Here is a 21,771-nt window from a genome sequence, read left to right on the forward strand (position 1 = left end):
GGGCCGGGCAGCCGCGGCGGCCGCAGCAGGCGGGCGCACTCGGGCACAGCCATGCCGGCCGCGCGCGTGGAGTACGTCGCGCCCTGGTGGGTGTCGTGGCTGCACAGCGTCCCGCACCTGGGCCTGCGCCTGCAGCCGGTGGACAGCACATTCAACCCCCGCGATGAGAGTTACCGGGAGGTGAGTCCGCGCCGCGCGGACCCCGGCCACGGCGGGCCCCCACGTCGCCGCGCCACCCGAGCCCCTGCCGGCCCGCCCCCTACGCTCCCCCGCAGCCTCGTCACCCCTGTCCCTTTCTCCCCCGGGACGCTTGGCCTCGGGCCTCCGGAACCTCGTGGGCCGGGGAAGCTGGAAAGATGGGCGCTCTGCCAGCGATGGGGAACCGGGAGGAAGGGCGCGGGGGCCGAGCGCCGGGGGAGGGGACCTTCGTGCCCCCTCGTGCCTGGAGCCGGGGGGGGGGTCCCCGGCGCGAGCTGTGGGGATGCCAGGGGCGCCTCGGGTCCCCAGACGGGCGCGCTCTTTCCGGGGGTGCGTGGCCGGGGAGAAGTTGGAGCAGAAGCTGTTCTCCGAGTTCGACTCCGCAGCCCCCTCCTGCCCAGCCCCTGCCTGCAGGGCGGGAGCCGCCGCCCGCACCTCTGCCTGGGCCCCTCCTGGACGGCGGGGCTGGGGGCCTCCCCCCCGGGGAGGAAGCTGCACGGCCCTGGACCCTGGGGTCCCCGCTTCTGGGCCAGCCACTCCCCCCAGCCCTGCGCTTCTGCCCTTTCCTCGCCCTGCGGGCCCTTCCCTCTGCCGTCTGTCCTCCCCTGGGTGGGGAGGGGCTCCCCGGACCTCGCAGCCGGGGCAGAGCTAAAGATGCTCGGGTCTGGCCAAGCCTGCTCGGGCCCCTGTGGCCCAGCTGAGTCAGTGCACTGTTGGGTCAAAGATTCAAGCTGAAAAAACCGGGAGGGAGCCCACGTGTTGAGAGCAATGAGAGCAACGCTGGGGTGTTGGGACTTTGACCCCCGGTGGCCTCTACCTGCCCCACCCCGCAGGTCCGGGAGCGGGGGCCTCTGCTGAGTCTCTGCAGGCTGAGCCGGGTGTCAGCTGTTTGCCTCTCCCCTGACCCGGCCCGGGGCTTGCAGTGCACCGGGGACAGGGAGTCTAATAATAGCTCCTGTGTCCCGGTGGCCCTCAGGCCGCAGGCACAAGGTGCCTGCCCTTCCAGAAAGAGGGGAGAATGAGGACCCCTTCCTGCTGTCTCGGGGCGGTTGGGCGGGCCAGGCCCCCTCCTAATCCGTGTCTGCCCTCCCTCTCCCGAGCTCTGCCTGAGGAAGTCAGCGTTCCCTGAGAATGCCGCCGCCTGGGGATAGCTCCAGGGAATCTTCCGCTCCCAATGAATGCATGAAAAGAGGCGGATATGATTTCTGAGACAGCTGTGCTGTTGCTCTGTGTGTGTGTGTGTGTGTGTGTGTGTTTGTGTTTCTAACCCTGCGCCCTAGATCCTGTACCTGGGGTCTCCAACCATAATTTTCTCCTCTCCTAGGGAGGAAATCCAAACTGGCTGAGTCAAGAACACCTCTAGATGTGCGAGGGGTGGTGGCCGGGCACTCCCCTGCCTCGATGGCCCCAGAGACAGCACCTGTCCAGCCTGCAGCTGTGGCTGGCGGGGCCTGAACCTCCCCACCCCCACTCATCCCCTGGAGAGGTGGCAGCTGAGCCAGAGGGACCCGCTCACAGTCCCGGCCCTGTTCCTCTCCGTGTAGACCCTGGCACACTGTGCTGGGCATCAGATGACTCCAGAGGGCATCCCCTTCCCGTGGGCCACTGCTCCTGGCAGCCCGACCCTGGGAGGCCCCTCCCGGCCCTCCTCCTGAGGGCCCTGAGTGGGATGTGGTTGCAGTGGGCCCGGATGCGGAGTCTGGCTTGACGTGGCTCCTGTTTGGGTAAATCGCCCATTTGTCTGACCGTGGGTCTCTCCCGAAAACTCCCTTCCTCCCACGTGGCAGGTCAGTTAACGCCATGGATGGGCACCTTCTCCTGTCAGTCATCTGAGTACTTAGCAAACTTGATGAAGGCCAAATGCTGTGCCAGACTCAGGGTCACGTGATGCCCAGCGCTGCCAGGGCCTCGGCTCCAGGCTCCAGCAGCTGAGTAGGTAGGGCTGGGGCTGGGCCATCCAGCTGTCTGGGTTGAACTCCCGATTGGTTTTACCATTTACTGTGTGTCGTGGCAGGCGTCCACACCTCTCTGATCCTCACTCCCCTCATCTGCAAGTGTTCGATGAGATGCTCCATGCAGCGTGCTAAGTACCCAGCGGGTCCCGTAGCACGTAGTAGGACCCAGGGATACAAACCATGAGACGGGCTGGCTTTGGGGTTCAGTCATGTGTCCAAGGACAGTACTCCTCGGGGTGATACAGAAGGAAGAGACTTTCTTCTCCCGACAGCGATCAGAGAATGAACTCTGATCATGCCCCAAGTGTCCAAGTGAACGGTACCGGCTTGTGGTGCGGTGCGTGCGTGCGTAACTAAAGACCGTGTGGGGATGGAAAGAGGCAGGTGCAGGCCTGGAGGAAAGCTCCGAAGGGAAGAGCTGTGCAGGGATCTGGAAAAAAAGCAGGGGAGGGGAGGTGGTCTTAGAAGAGTGGAAATGACAGACTAGCAGCTCGCCTGGTGACCTGGAATAATCTGAGCAAATTCAGCTCCCAGAACGTTCCTGGGGAAGCAGGGGCTCTTCCTGGAGAAAACCACTGAGCTCAGCTCTGTGTCTTTCCCAGAACAAGCCACTGGAGTTCCCTCCTCCGGCTTCCCCACAGCCCCCCACCCCTGCCCCCATTACAGGAAGGCCAGGCGCTGATGAACTAATGTACTTGAAATGTCTTAGTAAGCTCCAGAAGGCTGTGCAGATGTTAACGGTTGCCTCTTTCAAAGTGCAAGAGCCACACGTGTGCTTCCTGTCCCATGTCTTTCCCTGCTTCGTGGACCAGCCATTCTTTGGGGACATGCATGAGGAGATAGAGACTTTTTTTAACTTTTTACATTTAGACATGTATTTTCATGCGTTAACTTTGGGTGGTTCCGTTCCTAGGCTCCCGCAGAGAGTCCCAAGTGTGTGTCCTCAGGCCAGGGGAGCCGACAGGCTGGGGCTAGCCCCAGCACCACTGGGGTCCCCCCACCCCCTGCCTTGGGGGCAGGTCTCAGGAGGAAAGGCCAGGCTGGGAACCCAGCCCAGGAGCCCAAGTTGGATGAGGAAGCCCCATTCATCCCGCCTGAACACTGAGTCATGGTCATCGGACAATCACGCTGCACCCCTCTCCCCTGCTGGAGGGCCATTGGGGGGGGGCTTAACCCCTCCCTCCAAGGGCTCCAGCTCCCCTCCCTGTGGCTTCACCCCTAGGCTGACCCCCTCTCTAGCTGTCTCCTGACCTCTTGGGATGGGGGGTGGGGGTCTCAGGCTACCACCTCCTCCCCCGAGTGCAGAAGTCCCTCGGGGTCAGCGTTCCCAGAGTGCTGCCCCAGCCTGGGCCTGGTTTCTTGCTCTGGGTTTCTCATCACAAAGTGGCAAACCAGAACGAATTGAAGTCACTTCAGTGAGGTCAGAGGCTGGAGGCCGAGCCCCGCGGTGGAGCTGTGGGCTGAGTGTTGGGCAGGGCAGGGAGGGGGCACCCAACTGGCCCGGTGGAGGCACACCTGGGGTGGGCACCTGCCTGCCAGGCTCAGTCAGCAGGGGACAGGTGAGCAGAGCACCCAGCTCCCTCTGGAAGGGAGGTTTGCTCTCCCCCACCCCCACCTGCCACACCCACAGGGGCTTGCAGTGTTAATTAGGGGCAGGAAAATAATTGCCTATTAGATGTTGGCAGGTGACACCCAGGTGGCAGGGAGGGGGGGGGGACACTTCTGCTGCTACCACTCCCTCCTCCCTCCAGCTCCTCCCTCCTCCCTTCCTTCTGTGCCCTGCTCCCCCACCCCTGTCACCCAGCACCCCATGGGGGAGTCCTGGAGGCAAACTGCGAACCAAAGGGCCCTGCATTTGGGTTTCCCAAATGGGAATGTGGGATGTGCACCTACTTGAGGCCGGCCGGCTGGCTGGCTGGCTGGGAAGGCCCTGCCCCTGGGACTGGGCTGCAGCAGGGGCGGGGTGCAGGGGCCCGAGCGGGCTCTGAGAACAGAAAGCAGGAGAGCTACCGCACAGACCAAGGACACCAGCTGGCTGTGCTTTGGGGAGACTAAAACGTCACCAAGCCACATCTAGACTGCTCCTTGGAGGTGCTTCCTTGCCGGGTGGGACACGTGGTAGAGTCGTGGCTTTTCCTGTTTGGGGAAAGACTGGGACTGGGACTGTCCAGACCAGCTGGGAGGAGGTCTGGATGCTGCCCACGCTCTAATGTACACAAAAGGTCTGTCTGGGTCTGTTGCTTTTTTTGTTTTGTTTCATCAGGAACCGCTTACAGGAAAGTGCACAGCCTGAAGTGTGCACCTGAATTGGTGCATGAGAGAGACCGTCCCCACCCCCTAGGGGCCCCTCACAGCCCCCTCCAGGGCCATCCCCACCAGGGGTGGCTCCTGTGCCCACCCGTCACTCACTGTAGGTGCCCTTCTCTGACTTGGTGCTTTGTGTCTGCCGCTTGGCCTGGCTTGCGTCCCCCACCCTCCGGGCCTGAGACCATCCGCCGCCCGTGGTGGCTGTGGCTTTCTTCCCGCGGCTCCGTGGTATTCCAGCTCAGGGCTTCGGGCCACAGCGCGTCCTGTGTGTCTGTTCTCCGGCTGGTGGACGCTTGTTCGTTCCTGCTCTGGGGCTGGGACCACTGTAGGAAGCTGCCGTGGACACTCGCGTGTGTGTCGTGTGGGGAACACGAGCCTCCTCTCTGTAGGGTGGATGACCAGGCGTGGCCTTGCCGGCTCGTGGCTCGTGGGGGAGGCACGTTGCCCGGTGGTTTGCAGATTGGTCAGGGGAACCCCGGGTTTTAGCAGAGGGGCCTCAGGGGCCTGCACGGGGGTGGCCAGGACAAAGTGTGGCATTGCTGTCCTCTCCTCAGGTAGAGGAGGCCCTGTAGAGCCGGGCTCTGCTGAGCAGGTCTGTGTCAAGAAATGTTAAGCTTCTGGAAAAGGCTTGAGAAAGTCTGTTGACACTCATCAGTGCTCCCCAGACTCGAGTGGGACTCTGGTCTCCTGGGATCATCTCTAGATGCACTTCTGATTCACTAGGGTCCAGAACGAGGCTTGAGACTCTGCACTTCTTTTTTTCTTTCTTTTTAAAGATTTTTTACTGGACACCTGGGTGGCTTGAGCATCTCAAGTGGTTGAGCATCTGCCTTCGGCTCAAGTCATGATCCCGGGGTCCTGGGATCGAGTCCCGCATTGGGCTCCCTGCAGTGAGCCTGCTTCTCCCTCTGCCTGTGTCTCTGCCTCTCTCTCTGTGTCTCTCATTAATAAATAAATAAAGTATTTAAAAAAATTTTTTTTGCGTTTACTCATTTGACACAGAGATAGAGCCAGAGAGCACAAGCAGGGGGTGCAGCAGAGGAAGAAGGAAAAACAGGGTCCCCGCTGAGCAGGGAGCCCTACGTGGGGCTTGATCCTAGGACTCTGAGATCATAACTTGAACTGAAGGCAGATACTTGACCAACTAAGCCTCCAGGTGCCCTGAGACCCTGAATTTCTAACGAGATTCAGCGCTCCAAGAGATGTCCCTATGTGCCGGATGAACTTCACTCTGAGTAGCCGGCCCCTAACGCCCGTCCTCTTTGGCCGCCTTCGCCTTGGCCTGGCACTCTCCAGTGAGGGGGCATGGGCTGGGGGGCGCCCAGGTGGCAGCTCCTTTTCACTGTCTCACCGGATGGGGAGGGGGGCCTCCTGCCTCAGTCACAGGACAGGCCGAATGGTCCAGGCCGGGAGCCCAGCCTGGCCACACCATGAGGACTTTGGGGACACTTCAGCAGGAGTGATGTGTTTGGGTCCACGAGGCCATCCATGCGGCTGAGGGAAGGAGGCAAGGTCCTGCGGTACCCGTGACATTTATCCCAGGTGGAGGTGAAGCTCTTGCTACGATACCTCCACCATCTCCCAAATGAGCTATCCCTCTGGCCCTCTTCTGGGCTGTCCCCACCACTTTGGCCATTTGTCCATGAGGCTCAGAAGCCACAGGTCCAGATGGTCAGAGGAGCAGAATGAATCAGGTCCGAAGGCCAACCCGGGGCCTCGCAGACCTCAAGACAGGGCAGGCCCAGCAGGTGCCTCACCACTGAGGGTCTGCCCGTCCCCCCAAAATGGCCCTGGCCTGAGGACTGCAGGCCCCACCTCTGTTTGGCAGGGTTGCCTCCTGTGTGTGCACCGTCCGACCCAGGTCTGGTCTCCCCCTGAGACCGGGAGGTCCCGGCACCTGCCCGACTCTGCCCGTTGCCACCAGCAGCGCTTGGGTTCCCTGCAACAGGCTCCCAGCCCAACAGCCCGCACTAGAGTGCTGGGGGGCTCGGGCCCGGGGACTGCCCGGGAGCACGTGGGGAGCAGGGTGAGGCTGCCAGCCAGGTCCCGGCCTGGCTGGTGGCCACCGATCCTCGTGCCATCTGGCGTCCATCTGGCTGAATGGAGAGACTGGAGGGCAAGGGGGTTGGGGGTTGCCTCCGGACGTCCTGACAGCAGCTCGCTTTGTAGGACCCCAAGATGCTCGGCTGGCCCGAGACAGCACCTCCTGCCCCCTTCAGAACTGGGGGCTGAAAAAAAGAATTGGGGGCTTTGCTGCTACCACCGGCACCAGGGTTGGGGGGAAGCGGGGAAGGGATGGCTCTCCCTTTGTGGCTGCAGTGAATGGGACCCCACAGTGCATGTTCTGACTCCCCCCCACCCTCTCCAGCACAGAGCTGGCTTCTCGCTCCCCGGGAGGGACCCCAGCATCTAAAATGAGGCTTGGAGGAAGCAGGTGCGCCAGGCCTCCCTTCCTGGCCCTGTCCTAGGTTCCTCTCAGCTTCCAAAACATCCTGCCCAAACCGGAGTCCTCCAGGAGCCCACGGCCCTCGGACCCTTGGGGACGGCCCTCCCCTTGTCTGCCCCCAGCCACGCAGCTCAGCACCCACAGCCCTCACCGCCAGCGGGTGGTTCCTGCCTTGTCTCTTGAACGGCTCGGATAGGCCCATGGGGCGGGGCCTGGTCTGTGGCTTCATGCAGGGGTGTAAGCCACCCACCAGGGCCCAGCCTCGAGCTGCTCCTGCTCCCCGGCCTCCGCCGTCCACGCGGCATCCACCTGTCCTCCCGTCCCTCTGCCCGCCGGGCCTGAGCGCCAGGCACTGTGTCCGGCCAGGAGCCTCAACCAGGGGAGGAGGGGGGACAGCCACAGCCCCGGTGGGAGCTCAGGGCCCCCGGACGGGGCGCTTCTCGAACCCCGCCATGGGACCAAGTGCTGACACCGAGCCTCTTCTCTTCAGTCACTGCTGCTGCTGGGGCTGGTGGCCGCCATCTGCCTGGGCCTGAACCTCATTTTCCTCGCGGCCTACGTGGTCTGCGTGTGCTGCTGCAGACAGGACGAGGCCGTGCAGACCAAGCGGCGCAACCCGTGCTGTGTCACCTGGACGGCGGTGGTGGCCGGGCTCATCTGCTGGTGAGTGTCCCTCTGCCCGGGGCTCCGCGTGCAAGGGGTCGAGGCGGGCCTTGTGCCCTCAGATGGAAAAGTCAGCTTGTGTGGGCCTGACCCTCCGGGTCTTGCTGGTGGTTAGTCTTTGACCCTGATGCCCTTTCCTCTCTCTCTGCTGCCAGCCCCCACCACACCCCCAACCCCAAGTGGCTCATCTGCTCCCCGGCCACATTCTCCTGACCAAGCCCCCAGGTACCTTGATGGCAGGGCCTTCCGTAGGGTGAAATCGGTCCCTGTTCTTGCCAAGCAACAGGCATCCGATGCATGGGGGTGGTGATGGGGTCTCCCTAGTGTACCTCTGCCCTGAGCAGTCGTGTTCAGCCTGGCGGCCCCACAAAGAACACCTTGAGCAGTTTACCAGATGGCATTCCTGCACAGAGGGGGTGTCTGCTGTTTGCATCCTGGGACCTTCCCAGCTGCAAGGTCAGAAAACATTCAACTGCAGTCTACATCAATTCCATCTTCTCAAGAGATCAGTATCTCTTAGTGCCATGAGCTGGGCCTTCTTTGCTTTGGGTGGCCCCTGAGGGTTTCTAACCCCATGCAAGATCCCACATTGCCCAGGCAGTACCCACAAAATATGCTGGCCCCGTTTGGGGGAGTTGGTTGTATTTTTTTGTTTTCATGGCGACAGATTTTTCCAAAAGCCTTGGATCCACCCTGAGATCCACCCTGAGATGCTCCTGGAGGTGGTCACTCTTTTGGGGTAGAGACCCTCATTGCTAAGCGCCCCATTGCATCCAAGAACCCACAGCGGGACTTAGCTCTCTGACTGGGCAGCAGGACGAGCGGCAGGCGGGACGCAGTGGCCTGGGAGTGAGGGCGCCTGGGCTGCTGGCCTCACTTCATCTGCGGTTTCTTCTCCGTCAGAGCATGCTCACATCCTGTCCTGCCTGCAGCATAAGGGTCCCTGAAGCCAGGGTAGGAAGCAACCGGAAGCAGCGCAGCAGCAATGCCAAAGTGCTGAGCACTAGGCCTGGGTTCTGGGGTGGGGGTGGGGGTGGGGGCATGCAGCCGGTCCGAAATCATAAACAACAAGGAAAGACTTCTAAGTCAGGAGTTCAAAGACGAGTCTTGACTCCCAGCAGAGAGGAGCTCCCACCAAGTAACTGGAATAAAAGCCTCCTGCTGTGGGGGTGAGCAGGGGGGGCAGGAGACAGCTGAGACACCAGTTGTGCTCACTACACAGTGAGCCCTCTCTGTGTGAACTCAGATTTTTTTTCAAAAACACGGCAAATGACCGAAGAAAACTTTAGGAGAGTAAGAATGACTTTGGAAGGTCCGTTCTAATAAGTAATAATTACCGGCCGTTTAAGGAAAACAGAACAGAAGGAATGCATGTGGCATGATTCATTCTTCAAAATTCTACATGCTCTTTGTACCAGGCAAGCGAGAGCCAGCGGTAAGCAGCACAGGCCCTAAATCTGCCTTCTGCAGCTCTTGGTCAGAGAGGCAGAGAATCACACATTTGTTTAATTTGAGTAAACTAGGGAATAAGTTCAGAGGAAAGGAACAAGCGTAGCTGGATGGCCTGTTTGAGTCGGGCATTCCTGGGTGATGGACACCAAGATCCACAGGGGGACCAGGCAAGGGTAGGGGGCAAGCTGGGAGGAGATACTTCAGGCAGAAGAAAGAGGAGTGTGTGCAAAAGCCCTGTGGCAGGAGGGAGCCCAGAACATTTAAGGAACTGAAAGAAGAGAGAGCAGGTGAGGGGGGCTAGGGTGGGGGTGCTACAAGGGTTTTGGGGGACCAGCAGTAAGTGGAAGGGTTGCCAGTCACCTTCTCTGGAGTTGTGCTCAGATCGGAAGGAGTTGAGGGGGAGGGTCGGGGAAGGGGAGTAGAAGAGGTAAAAGTAGAGGGATCTGAGGTGACATTGGGATGATCAGGAGGGAGAGATCGAGTTGAGCTCTGTTAGTAAGAAGAGGGGAGATTTGACCCATAAGAGGAAGTACCAACCGCAGGTTCCCAAAATGGCCAGAGGGATAGGAGGAAAGCTCAGGATTTTATACGGGGAAAGATGGGCAGAGCCACCACCACATTTATCCTGTCTTTTCCCTCCACCAGAATGGTCTGTGTGGCCCCAGTAGGACCAGTGACTCCCAGAGAGGGCTGGGAGTCCCTCATTAAACAGCCAGAGCAATTTCTGGTCCAGGAAATTTCTGGTCTTGGTGCCCTCCTGGGCCAGCGCCGATAAATCTAGACTATGGGAAGGCAGAAAATTAGAATATCTCCGGTCTCAAAAACAGGGCAAGGGATGGAAAGGCTTTGGCTGGATGCTGAATCCTCAGAAAACACTAGATCATGACAGTGTGCTCACAGATCACCAGTGGAGGTTATAAACAGCAAGGAGCAAACGAGGTATTTTTTCAGAGCATAATAAAAAAATAATAATGATAATAAAATAATAAAGTCACTAAATAGAAGCTCATAGAGCTACAGTACATCTCATGCAGGAGCATCTCAGCTGGACGTGTGGTCCCCATGAGTGCTGCGGAGAAGCAGGGACTGGACAGTGGTGCAGCTAAGTGGATTCAAAGCCAGTTGAACATTCTGGTTGGAGGCACAGAATACACAGCAGGATGCCAAACGGTAGCCAGCGCATGTGCGTGCATGATAACAGGCGCTCCGGGCGACTCCGTCCTGTGGTCCACGCACCACTTCTCAAGAAACACTGAGCTCAGGGCTGAGCACCCCCCGGGGGGGAGGTTTCTCTAAAACGTCCCCCCCCCGGGGGTTCCATCCCAGATCCTCCCTCTTGAACAAGAAAAGAAGACGTGCGAGTGTGTGCACGTGTGCATTCGTCGCCCACCCCCGCCCTCCCTAAAGTTAGTGTTCTGGGTGAAGACTCAGGAGGCTGCTTAGTGAACCTCCAGATGCCTGCTCCCCGCCCCCCCCGCCCACCATCACCCCGGTGGTGCGCATCAGATGAAACAAGGCAGATGACGTAGGCGAGATTTGAGATGATTTGTCCAGGCTGGAATGTTGGACGAAAACCAACTAGATGCAGTTTCACAGGGATAGACTGAAAGTTCTGCTTTTGCTTAAACAAAACAGAAACCAGCGCAGCGCTACAGGAAGCAGGAGAGGCTGGGCTCAGTGGTAGTTCCCGCGAGGAACCCCACGGGGGTTGTAGAGCCACAGGGTCAGCGGTGCAGAGACGGGGTGCCAGGGTTGGCCCCCAGTGCACAGAGCTGGATGGACACCGGGCTGTGGGTGCCTCACGGGGGGGCCACGTGTAAGAGTGACAGTGACCGGTCGGAGAGGGGCTTGAACGTGGTGGACAGTGGTGACGTGGACCAGGGTCTGGAGGACATGCGTCTGACCTGGATGGCAGGAGGGAAGGGGGACGGGGAGCGCGTTCTCATGTCGGAAGGGCATCCCGCAGAATTGGAGGCTTCTTTCGGGCTGCCCCCAAGGACAGTCAGGAGCCAGGAGGTGGGCCTCGGCTCAGTGTAAGAAGGAACTTTCTCCCAGCTGGAAGTTTTCAGTACAGCAGGCCGCCTCATGGCTGCTGTGGGGAAGCCGAAGGAAAGGGTAGAGGATGGAAGTGGGGTCCCCCAGCTCCTGGAAGTTTCAGGAGAGACTTTGGTGGTCCTCGAGCCTCCCGATGACAGTCATCTGGGAGCTGGTAGAGGTAGAGTTCCCAGACCTACTGCCGCAGAATCCCAAAGGCCAGGCCAGCAGCCCCCTCCCCTTTGGAGCTGCTGGACTGGAAGACGGTAGTAGTATTCCCCGCCTAAAGGAAATGTTCTGTAGAGCTAGCCAGCCAGGCCAGGAACCTGGCCAGGGACCTTCACCTCTACCCCCTCCACCGGGGTCACCTTCCAGAACTCCCTTCCCTCCCATACAGCCCAGGAAAGAGCTCCGTAGTCCATAACCGACTTCCATGGGTATTTATGGCAGCTTCGTTCATGATCACCCAAACTCGGAGGCAACCAAGCTGCCCTTCAGCAGGCAAATGGGTAAATAAACTGTGGTCCGTCCAGAAAAATGGAATATTCTTCAGTGCTAGAGAGAAATGAGGTATTTAGCTACGAAAAGACCTTACATGCAGATCACTCAGTGAGCGACTCCAGTCTGAAAGGGCGCCAAACTATAGGATTCCAACCATATGACGTTCTGGGAAAGGCGAAATGTTGGAGGCAGTGAAAAGATCAGGGGTTGTGGGGGAGGGGGGGTGGAGCACAGATTTTTAGGGCCTGGAAACTACTCTGTAGGCTACTCTAGTGGTGGAGACGTGCCTTACATTTGCTCAAACCCACAGAATGCACGAGCCCAAGAGTGATCCCCAGGGTGGACCGTGGACTCTGGGTGATACTGACTTGTCGGTGTAGGTGGATCAGTGTGCGGAATGTACCGGTGTGGTGGGGAGTGGCGGGAGTGGGGTGGCTGTTAGGGCAGCAGGGGTATATGGGAAATCTCTGTACCTCTGCTTAACTTTGCTGTGAACCTAAAACTACTCTAGGAGCGCCTGGGGCCGGGGGCTCAGTCAGTTAAGCACCTGACTGTTGATCTCAGCTCAGGTCTGGATCTCAGAGTCATGAGTTCAAGTCCCACGTTGGGCTCCACGCTGATCATGGCTACTTATGATAAAATAAAATTGCTCTAAAAAATACAGGTTTTTTTTTTTGTTTTTTGTTTTTTCATTTAACAACTTTCTCTGGGAGTCGCCTCTAACTTTGTCTGGGGTCTTGCCTGCAGTGCTGCGGTGGGTGTCGGTTTCTATGGAAATAGCGAAACCAACGACGGCGTGTACCAGCTCATCTACTCCTTGGACAACGCGAACCACACCTTCTCCGGGATAGACGCGCTGGTAAGGCTCATGGGCGGCAGCGGGCCGGGCCGGGCCGGGTGCAGCCCGTGAGGTCAGTGTGCTCAGAACAAGGGCCCCAGTCACATCCCAGCAGGCTTGGCTCTGGCGGGGAGGGCGGGGTGGCCTCCCCTTGGGGCTGCAGTTGGTCCTGCTGGGAGTAAACAGGCCATTTCTGCCCTTCAGGCAGGGAGGGGTGGTGAGGACACGGGTGAGGACCAAAGGACAAAGGCTGGCTGGGTCCAGCAGGGACATGGAGGGTGGCAGGGGGGTTAGGTGGCGGCCGTGGAATCCAGCCCTGTTGACCTCAGGAGGGCTGAGCACTTCCCCATTTGTCCAAGGGGAGCCTGAACGTGAAAATCCACCCCATGGTGTTCACTTCAAATGCTGTATAGGGAGTATCATGGGGTCCAGAAGATGTCAAGGCATGAAGCTCTTCAGAGCCAACTAAGGCACCCCGAGGGGTGGCGAGGTGAGGTGTCCTCCAGACTCCGGTTCCAACTGGGGTCTCAGGACGGAGGATTGTGTGGTCTGGCCAGAGGAAGTGCTGCCCTTTGAGGGCAGGAGCCACGCTGCTGGGCCTCTGGCCTGAGTGAGACACCAAGCAGGGTTACCAGGGTTTTCTCCAACACTGACCTTGGCCTCTTGGCCCCCCGGATGCTTGTCACTTGCACCATAAATGGCAGGTGTTTTGGGCTGTTTCCAGATTGACCCCGTGCCCCTAGAAAAGCCCCAATGGAAAAGGCGAAGGGCAATTTTCAGGGAAGCCAGTCCCTGGATATCCATGCTGTTCCCCATCCCCTCTGGACCCCAACGGGGCGGGGGGGGGTGACCTCAGCAAATAGCCAGTTTGTGTCATCGGGCAGCCTCAAGCACAAAGTCCAGCCCCAGCCAGAGCATTTGGACATTGCCCTGGTACTTGCTAGAAGAGGATTCGACCTCTTTGCCCCTCCTTCTCCCTAAGCTCCTCTAAGGCCTTAATCCCTCAGCAGCCCTGGGGGTAGGTGGGGGCGCTTCTTAAAGAGACAGCCCTGCTGGTCCTCGCACCCAGGAAGGCCGCTGAAGTGCGTCTGGCCTCAGAGAGAGCCCTTCTGGGGAGTGGAGGGTCCCATGCCAAATCGGGACACACCTGTCCTGTAGCACTTGTCCGTCACCCCTTGTGTCCGCTGGTACCCATCGCTGGGAGACTGTGTCATCCAGACACTGGGCAGAGGCCACTCTATAGGGTGAGGATGGGGTGGCTGGGATGGGGCATTGAAGGTGGCCTCGAGGCCAAACAGGCCTGGGCAGCCCTGGAGGCATGGGGGCCTCACCCTCCCGGCCCCTCCGCCCTGGTGGAGAAGGGGCTCTGGTGGTTACTGCCTCTAGGCCCTGCCGCCCGCTCTCCCTCCACCCACCGGCACCAGACCCCCTAGAGGAGGAACCCAGCCCCAAAAGGAGAGTCTGCCTGGGGAAGCCCCAGAGCCATGACCTGCACTGGTTGACTTGTGACCACCATAAGGAATGGCCCTTGTCTCCCCCAGGGACCGAGGAGAGAATCCCAGTGCCATCCTGATGGGAGAGTTTGGGTTCTTTGTGTCCTTATCCCGTAAGATGAGAATGTACAGGGGGGCAGCTGGAACAAGCCCCCAGACTGGCCCATCTGCCCTGAGGGCTGAGTGCTCCAGGCCAGATGTGGACTTGCACAGCAAGCCGCACGTCTCCAAACTCTCCCATGTTCCCAAGGGGAAAGGTTCTGTGTTTCCCTGGACATCAGCCCCTCGTCTTCTCTGCGCCATTCCTGAAAGTCGATGACCAGAGTCCCAGGGTTTTGTGATGGTCCAGCCAGCTAGGAGCTGCCTCCATCCTGACGATGATCACAGCCTGCCTCCTCTGGGTGGCCAGGCATTTGCTCCCAGTGGAAAGGCAGGGCTCTGGGGCCTCACTGGGAGACTGGTTTGGGCCTCGAGGTGGGCACACAACACTCCCGGTCCTGAGAGCTGCAAGGGAGGGAGCAGATTTTGGAGGGCTCCCCAGATTCGAGGGGTGAAGACCAAACAAACACGGGGGGAAAGGATGCTCGAGGACATAATATCAATGAAAGTGCCTGGTAATCTACAAAGCCCCCCGAGTGGGAGTGGCTGTGACAATGCGTGCCATTATTATAATTACCGTAATTATGTATGTTCCTCTAATTACCCTGAAGGAGACAGGAGGCTTGGGTTGGTGGGGGCTGGGGAAGGCAGGACTTGGAGCACAGGTCAGAGCGAGGTGGACCAGGGTTCTCCTTCCTGGACCAGAAGCTCCACCCTGTGCTCTTGCACCCTGAGGGCCCCAGTGCGGGGTGGGTGGGGGGTGGGTGCTACCCAAGGCTCAGGCAGGCCTAACAGGGTACTGGATCACCTGCACACTTTGATTTGGGGAGCTCATAAAGGGTCATTTGGGAGTGCCAGCTGGGACCTTTCTGTGGCCCAGTGCCCCCCATCCACCTCCCCTACTGCAGTAAAGGGGGAGCCTGGGCTCCAGTGACTCACTCAGGGAACCAGGCGTTCCTCTCACCCCTCGGGGTCTTAGCTTAACATAAGGGCCCCGTGAGCTTGGCTGACTCAGATTTGAGCCACATGTTCCAGTGGCCAGGGTGGCTCCTAGGGACTGTCGTGTTAGAGCCAGCAGTAAGCCTGTGGGCAGCCCTTGGGTGAGGAATCTGGGACAGGAGAGGTTACATTCCTGGCGCAGGGTTGGAAGCTAGTGTGTTCCGGTTTAGCCCTTCTCTCTAGGGCCCTCCCCCAAACCTGCACAGGCTCCACCCCTCGTTCCCCTGGTACAGCTGCCCTTCTAGAAAACCTCAGTAAGTGGAGAAACTTCCTCCTCTGCTGGAGGGTTTCCTTTTTTTGACAGAGAGGGGTTGGGGGATGGAGCAGAAGGGGAAGAGAGGGAATCTCTAGCAGGTTCCTTGCCCAGCAAAGATCTCACAACCCTGAGATCGTGCCCAGAGACAAAAACAAGAGTCAGGCTTATCCCACTGAGCCATCCAGGTGCCCCTGCCCTGGGGGTTTTCACACTGAAGCGTGCATCTGAATCCCCTGGAGTGCTTGATAAATGCAGATTGCAGATCACTGGGCCCTCCCCAGAGTTTCTGATTCTGTAGGTCTGGGACAGGGCTGAGAATTTATATCTGGTCACCCCTGCTGCTGCTGGTCCAGGGACCACACCTGGAGAACCACTCTTCCATCCTATGGGGACAAGAGATTTGACACCTGCTTGCTCACAGAGCTCTTCCCCAGGGAGGAGAACTCTGCCCCAACTCCAGGGCAGCCCTGTCTCTTGGGAGCTCTGTGTAACCCTCTAAGGACCCGGGGTGGAGTGGGGACCAGGGAGCTATATGTAGGTCAATGTTGTGATTTTATTTTATTTTTTTTAAGATTTTATTAATTTATTCATGAGAGACCGAGAGAGAGAGGCAGAGACACAGGCAGAGGGAGAAGCAGGCTCCATGCAGGGAGCCCCACGTGGGACTCAATCCCGGGACCCCGGGATCACACCCTGGGCCGAAGGCAGACACCCAATCGCTGAGCCACCCAGGGATCCCAATGTTGTGGTTTTAATTTGTTTGTTTCCTCTGGGAGGACGACAAGAGGGGAAAAGAGGGCCTGGCAGATGTTTATTGGCTTCCGTTTTTTTCAAGGAGAGATTTAAGAATCTTTCGATCTTAAAATCTTTTTTTTTCTTTTTTTTTTTTAATTTTTTTTTTTCTTAGAATCTTTCAAGGAAAGATTTAAGAAGTTAAAACTGTAGAGCTATGGAAGGAGGAAAAGTCGTCTTGCAGAAAAAGTTCCCAGACCACTTGTGGCAGCCCTTTGCTCTGAAGTCCGTTATCTGTAATAATAGGAACATAAAAATATTCTGATCTCAGCATGTGGTACTAGCGCCTTTTGGATCAATGGCTATAAAGCGCATTGACCTTACTGAGCTGAAAGGAGAGCTTATTGGGGCGATAGGGCATCTGCTAGTGTGTCTTTTCCTTCTGCGTGAAGCCATAAGCTCCCCAACCCGGAGCATCCCTGCTCTCTGATATCTGTTAGTCCTTCACCAGCTTGGAAGAACCAGGGACAAGCCGGAAAATGGAACAAAGCTGCTGACATTGAAAAAACAAAACAGAACAGAACAAAGAGGGCCATTCTGTCTTCTGGAGCGGGGCGGGGCGTCACAGAGGAGCGCAGATGTGGAAGGCCACAAAGTGGCCCCCAAGCTCCCTACCGCGCCAGCCGTGGGTCACCAGGAGCCGTGTCTCATCGGCTCGTTGCTGGGCTGCCGCTGGGACGCTCCCGCCCGTTCCCAGTGGCATCGCATCTTCCTTCCAGACCCGGGGGAGCGACCCAAGCCCACAGACGGGGACTGGCGCACGCACAGCCTTCCAGCCACGCGTGTTTGTGGGTTTGGCCTACGGAACCTCTGAGCTGCGGACTCAGCGCAGGCTTGGAGGGCCGAGCTTGGGGTTCCCAGGCCACGTCCCTGGGTCTGGCGGGGACCCTTCGTCTGGGCTGTTTGGCAGCACCTTCCTGGTACCAGGCCGCGTACCTGGGCTCCTTGTTGGAAAGCCAAGGACAGGACTGCCATCGTCCTTCCCTCTGTGCCATTGGAAGGAAGTCACTTCCTTCCAGGAAGGCCCTCGCAGCCCCAGCCATGGGAGGGAGCCTGTCCCTCCACCTGGCAGGACGGCCGGGCAGGGGTGGGGGGCTGCGTGAGCCCACAGAACAGGCCCCCCTCTCCTCCTGCCACATGTCCAGGCTCTTCAGAGGCAGGATCGGTCCCTGCGTGTCATTTCAAAGTCCTATTGTTCTGCTTTCACGCAGGCTCCGGACGCCGGGAACTGTTGCTAGGTCCACAACAAACCCTTTCTCTTGGGAGGCATTTAGAAATCCCATAGTGGGAACAAAAGGTCAGGTAGCGACAGAGGAGCTTTTCCGTTAAACGTCCTATCCTGCAATCTGAAAAAGAACTTAGAATCCAAGGTGTTACGTTTTAAGGGAATTGTCAAGGAAGCAAAATGGGTTCCCCTGCTTGTTTCCTCATCCCCAGATGAGCCGGGGTCTCGGTTAAGACCAGATCGGGCCTGCCCCGGATGCAGGGACATCAGGGCCTCGGTCCTCCTGCTGCTTGCAGGCCTCCTCCTACTCCAGAGTTAGGATCAGGATGTGTACCCCCTTGGCTTCGGCCCCCAGGAGGCCAGATTCACAACCCTGGCCCTCCCCCAGGTGTCCGGAACCACCCAAAAGATGGAGGTGGACCTGGAGCAGCACCTGGCTCGGCTCAGTGAGATCTTTGCAGCACGGGGTGATTATATCCAGACGCTGAAGTTCGTGCAGCAGATGGCCGGCAACATCATGGTCCAGCTCTCAGGGCTGCCCGTGTGGAGGGAGGTCACCACGGAGCTGACCGAGCTGGCCGACCAGACTGGCTACGTGGAGTACTACAGGTGAGAGGCCAGCGGGAGGGGCACCGGGGGCTCCAGCGGCCTCCCTCGTCCCAGCCTGCATCTGGGGGCCCAGGCAAGTTGGTGCTACTGCCAGAAGGCCTTCGTGAGCCGTTACTGAGGTCAGAGGAGTGTGCGTGCCGAGTAGTGGACAGCCTCCTGCAGGCAGGCCCCAGAGACCCAGAAAGGGGTAAAGGAGCGGTAACGTGCCAAGATCGGGCCCTAGGGGCTGAAGCTGGCCTCCAGGGACTCCTCCGAGACGAGCATCCTCTGTGGCTGGTGCTGGGTGAGATGCCAGTGGTCTATAGGTTCCTCGCCTGCCAGGGGGGTTTGTGGGGCAGGATTTCCCTGTGCCTACAGACCACAGGGGTGCAGGGGGCCAGGGGGACGCTGGCCTCTCCGCCTGCATAGAGCTTCCCCGGTGGCAGCTTCTTAGCAAACCCAGAGGTGCCCCAGCTTCACTTCTGTAGAACCTAAGGGATGGGAGGCTGAGGGTCCCTACCATTGCCATACTCAGATACACAAACTCGGACCTCCGTAACCTTTGGAGTCCGTGTACGTCTCCCCTGCCTCCCCAGACACCATCCTGGGTGAAGGCGCTGGACACGGGTCCGCTGACTGGAGACCCGCTGCCGCCCTCCGTGTGCAGGATCCTAGTGGAGATCTGGGGTGAGCCAAGGAAGGACGAGGCAGTCTTGGCTTTGGGTGACTCCTGGCCAAAGGGGGCTCTACACTGGTGAAGTGCACATCTGTGCGCCTCCAGGGCCCAGTGCCTTGCAGGGTGGGAGGCTCTGGAGAGGGATGGATAAATGAGTCCTGCAGAACAAGTATCAGCTCTTTGGATCTACCCCCGACCCCCTAAATGTCTTAGTTTCCTATCAAGCCATTAGCAAATGTCAGAGGCTTCACCCGCCCCGTTGCACGATTTACTCTGGTTTTCTGGATTCATTTCTCTTTTATGAGAAAACCCCACCCCAGGCTGACTAATAAGGTCACAGAGGAAACGCTTCTGGTTGGACACACACACACACACACACACACACGCCCCAAACCATGTCCAGGGCTCCTCCTCCCCAACCCTCCCCCCAGGATAAAGCCAGACCTTTAGCAAGGGAAGCCCATGAAGTCAGCCCCCAGCTCTGGCTGGCGCTCCCCGCTCCCCACTCATCTCTGCAGCCCCTGCATCCCCAGGGTGTCACATCCAGCTTCTCACTAGGTTTTGTGGGGATTTTTTTGTTTTCCTTTCTCACATTCAAAACTGCCTTTCTCCCAAGCAACGGAAACTCCTGACACTCCTGACTCGGGACTGGCCGTGACCCGTGACCTGAAACAGTGGCATCTGATTAGCCCTGTGACATGAAGGCCATTCGTTTCAGAGCATTGGGAACCTCACTTGTGGGGGAGGGGTGCGGGGCAGGTGGAGAGTGGGTGCCCGCTTTGACCCTGCCTTTCTCTGCGAGTGGGCCTGCAGCGAGGCCGTGTACATCTGAGTGCGTCGGACGTCGGACGCTGACAAAGATGAAATCGGTCAGAGTTTGCATGTCAAAAGGGACTTTTTTTTTTTTTATTTTTTTTATTTTTTATTTTAAAAAGGGACTTATTTTTAAGATGATTTCATTAAAAATGAGAGGAAGGGTGGTGGCCGTGCATCTCAGCTGTTTCAGCATGGGTCACCGAGGGGGTCCCCTCTGAGCCCCCGTCCGCAGCTCCCCCATTCAGGCAGAGGCAGACAAGGCCTGGTCTGAGGACACCAGCACCGGTGGCTCCTGAAAACAGATGGTGTCGTGTCCCCTCCTCCATCTGCTGTTTGCCGGCTCCTCTCCCCGGGCTGTCCTGGAACAGAAGCCTTATTCCTCGAGCTAGCCAGCCTTCTGGGCTCCCCTGAACAGACTCCCCATCTTTGCTTTCCAGATGGTTCTAGAGCAGAGCCCTCCAGCTAAGCTAATATTTTTTACCACTTTGATTACAAAGACTAAGTATCAGAGGCAATAAAAAGCCAAGCCTCTCCGAGAGGCTCATAACGGGTGTGACCGAGGCGTCCTCGGAGGCCAGATCCAGGAGAGCTTTGGGAGTAAGGGCCTCGCGCAGCTCCTGCCGGAGCCAAGTTCTTGGTTAGAAACACATCTCGGATCACTGCTGGGCTCCTCTGGGAAAACACATCCGCCTCGCAGAGCTGTTTCCAGGAACTCCTTACAACACGAGGTGTGGATGCAGAGAAAACGCATTGAAACACGATCTCGAAGAGTGAGTTAGAGGCACTCCTAACCTGATTTCCTGCCCGTGGGCGCAGCAGGGAGAGGGGTAATGAGAAACCTCTAGGTTTGAAATGTGAAACCAGGGATTTGAGAGGTGCCTGGTGGCTGCAAAATGGGATCCTGAGGTCCCTTCCTGCCCTGACTCTGATTCTAGGAAAACTGGCTCGGTGATGGCGGGAGGACCCTGCACATCCCCCCACACCCCCTGCTCCAGTCCTGGGAGCCCCTGCATGCAGCAGGCCTGCCCCTCTCTGGGCAAGGAGTCAGGGGTCTTGATTAGCACCCTTTCTTGGCACTCAGCCTCCACTCATAAAGGCCGGAAGAGCCTGGCTTGGCTGCCAGGTGGCCTCAGCGTGCTCCCCTCCCTCTGGGAGCCTCGGACTTCCAGCTCCACCCTGCTCCCACCCACACTCCAGACTCCTCTCCCTCCCCCTGCTGTTAATGGAGCAGCAAACCATTACTGGAGAGGAGGGCTCCATTCGTTTATTTGGCAGTTGCATCCAGAGAAATAATAAGGGTCCAAAGACTTCCCTCTTTGGGGGTCCCTTCGGTTTGCCCCCCCCCAACCCCACAGTGTGGGGCTGTTAGATGAGGCTGGTGCTCAGTTCTGAGGAACCCCTGGGGATCCTCTGCAGAAGAGAAAGGAGCTCCAGGGCTTTCCAGGGCTTTGCTTGGGCTCGGTTCAACGCCTTTGGACTTAGGCACTCTGGATTCCCCAGCCCGCGCTTTCGAGGACAGGAAAGCAGGGACTTGGAGATCCCTCGATGGCGTGCCTTATCAACCCTTTGGACTTAGTGAGCAAGTAGCCTTCTACCCAGCAGTAGAGGTTTGGAAACTGAGTCCCAAGGGAGGGAGGCAGCTCGTCGGGGTCTGCCAGCGGGTGTGTGACTGCCTTTCCCTGTCCACGCAGCCCTGGGGGTGGGAGGCCCGAGGCGTGAAGGGTACCCCGGGATGCCCTGGCCTGAGCTCCCTGGTGGTCAGGGAAGGATCTCCCCCGCCACCCCCGCATCCAGGCACCCCGGATGGCGCTAAGCCCCATGCCTGACACAAATGTTGGTGAAAGGAATGTACAGGCCCTAAGTGGTGAGTCCAGGCAGCTGGAGGGAAAGACGGGAGGCCTCGGGGAGGCCAGGCTGAGCCTTCGTCACAGAAGCAGGCATCTTAGGGCCTTTCTGAGATCTGCGGACATAAATGTCAGGCCTGATCTGACGCCGGTGAGAGTTCTCGAGGCAACAGGAACCAGGCTCCAAAGAAGTGCCTGCTGGGAGGCTGCAGAGAGACCACATAGACCTGCCCTGCCTGGCGCGCGCAGCCACTACCACATGCGGCACTGGGATTTAAATTACTCAAAAGCAGCTAAGATTAGAAATTAAGTCTCTGTTGCACAAACCATATCTCCATTCTCCAGATCCACCTGTGGGCCGGGACAGAGGCAGTGGGCAGTGCAGCGATCTAGGACATGCCCGTCACTGCAGAGTGCTAGCTGACAGTACTGGTTTAGATCCTCGGTGTGACCCCTTTGTCCAGGCAGATGGGGGGCGCAGCCTCATCTCCTCTGCTCGGCTGCTGGCTCGGAGCAGTTTGTCCTAACGAAGGGTTAAGCGGGCCTGGGGGCTTCTGTGCAGGCTTCCCCGCTGGGCACCAGGTGGGGT

At 58.5% G+C, this 21,771-nt stretch overlaps 1 protein-coding gene across 1 annotated transcript in view; it reads left to right on the plus strand.

The window, feature by feature from the left end:
* The window catches only part of TTYH2 (tweety family member 2), a 36,468-nt gene continuing 14,697 nt past the window's right edge, over nt 1-21,771 (plus strand). Inside the window, exons 1-4 of the mRNA XM_077854100.1 lie at nt 1-180; nt 7,397-7,569; nt 12,304-12,415; nt 17,647-17,867. Of these exons, the coding sequence (XP_077710226.1) occupies nt 52-180; nt 7,397-7,569; nt 12,304-12,415; nt 17,647-17,867 (635 nt within the window). The 5' untranslated portion in view covers nt 1-51. The remainder of the gene's footprint in view (nt 181-7,396; nt 7,570-12,303; nt 12,416-17,646; nt 17,868-21,771) is intronic.

The sequence above is a fragment of the Canis aureus genome, chromosome 16 (genome assembly GCF_053574225.1).
Source record: "Canis aureus isolate CA01 chromosome 16, VMU_Caureus_v.1.0, whole genome shotgun sequence".
NCBI lineage: Eukaryota > Metazoa > Chordata > Mammalia > Carnivora > Canidae > Canis > Canis aureus.